At 48.2% G+C, this 1,717-nt stretch overlaps 1 protein-coding gene across 1 annotated transcript; it reads left to right on the top strand.

Moving 5' to 3' along the window:
- The first annotated feature begins 259 nt into the window (after positions 1-259).
- LOC136452099 (protein SENESCENCE-ASSOCIATED GENE 21, mitochondrial-like) lies at positions 260-1,278 on the top strand. Its single transcript, XM_066452741.1, has 2 exons — positions 260-437; positions 536-1,278. The coding sequence occupies exons 1-2, from the start codon at positions 394-396 to the stop codon at positions 783-785; spliced, it is 294 nt and encodes a 97-aa protein (XP_066308838.1). The 5' UTR covers positions 260-393; the 3' UTR covers positions 786-1,278.
- Positions 1,279-1,717: the final 439 nt, after the last annotated feature.

Genomic DNA, 1,717 nt, shown 5'->3' with positions numbered 1-1,717 from the left:
CCAGCCGAGACGACCTAGCAAGTTCCTGATGGCTTTGCCATCGACAGACGACAGGCACAATGAAGCGTGTGCGGCTCGGGCTCTCTGGATGCTGGAGCTACTACACCTGGCAGGCAAGCCAGCCTTTGAGATTTGTATGGCCATCCATCTGGCATTGCCCGCCCCTTGGACATGTTCCAAGAGCCTACGTTAATCCCGCGGCCATCTTCATTTGGTTCCTTCCGTCTCCTCTCTAGCTTGCTCTATATAACAAGCCACCCTGCACCATCTCTTCTCACATCTGAAACAGAAATAGCTGGAATATTTTCAACAGATTCAGAGAAAGAGCATATAGAGAGAGGTAAAAAGCGAGAGAGCTGCGGATTATCAACCCAGCTAGCTAGCTTCCATATCATGGAGAGAGTTGCATCAAGCTGCGTCAGCCTCCTAGCACAAAGGTTAGTTAGCTCTGACATGAAGCTTTATTGATTTGTTTGTTTCTGCCATGTTCCTAGTCTGTATTGACGAGTTATTCTGGTGGTTACCGTACGTGCAGGAGGGCCTACTCTGTGGCCGCGGCCATGGCGAAGGGAGCCGCACGGAGGGCCGACGAGAAGAAGGCGGCGGCGGTGACCAAGCGCGTGATGGGCAAGAAGGAAGTGAACACGGCTGCCGCTGCGGCAGAGGAGAAGAAGGCGTGGGTGCCGGACCCTGTGACCGGCTACTATCGCCCAGGTAGCGCTGCCAAGGAGGTGGACGCGGCGGAGCTGCGCGCCAAGCTGCTGTCGGAGGCTGCGGCCAACTGATGATTAATCAAACAGTCACTTTGTCGAGCTTGAGCTGGCTCAAAAAACGGCCCATGCTGATTTGTTACCAGAGAATAACGCCGAAACGGTACGGCGCTGTCCACGCCTAGCTTCTTTTGCTTTAAGATCCGCGCTCGTTGATCGCCGGGCTCCTTGGCCTAGAGCATGAGGGTGCCGTCTGCCTGTCGTTTGCAGCATACATAGTATAGTAACGTCAGCGAGTGCTCCATCTTCTTTTTAAGAAGAAGACGGAATAGTCCCGGCTTCTACAGCCATACACGTCAAGCCTTACTATATATATTTTTGTTTTGTCTGGTTCATTTGGCTGATAAGCCATGACTGAAAGTACTGTTGCCTGATTTGTTGTGAGAGTTGGCTAAAAAAGTACGGCTTATAAGCCAAGCAAACTGGGCATTTATGCTCAATCGCTGATTATGTGCACTGTCATATATCTGAATGATACATATATGTAATAAGCATTTCCCTTCTTGTCTCTGGCCACGACCTTCTTGGCTACATCAGTCCACAAGGACAGAACAGAACATTGCAAGGTTCATGGTTAATTTTCAGTTGTTTCATATATTTCAGCTTGATCCGTGCAGTTAACTTCAGAAGCTGAATGTATGTCTGATTTTTTTAATCCTGTACTGTGCTGATGTTTATCTCTTCTGTATGAATAGCTTTACGTTGACCTGGACGAAGAGTCTACAACTAATTAAATGCTAGTACACCACAGTGTCGTCGTCCTATGTGCTACCCCTCTAATTTGCTATGTGCGACATTTACACAGTCCCTTCCCTTTTAACAGTCTGCATCACCCACTAAGTCCAATGATCTGCGAAACCCTTTCTCTCCCGAACCACTTTGAGGAAATTCGATTTGATCTTGTCATATACCTTCTCAAAATCTATTTTGAAAATAAGATCCTTGTC

The sequence above is a fragment of the Miscanthus floridulus genome, chromosome 5 (genome assembly GCF_019320115.1).
Source record: "Miscanthus floridulus cultivar M001 chromosome 5, ASM1932011v1, whole genome shotgun sequence".
NCBI classification, from domain to species: domain Eukaryota; kingdom Viridiplantae; phylum Streptophyta; class Magnoliopsida; order Poales; family Poaceae; genus Miscanthus; species Miscanthus floridulus.
The sequence above is the reverse complement of the archived record's forward strand: the minus strand, read 5'-3'. Positions and strand labels throughout refer to the sequence as shown.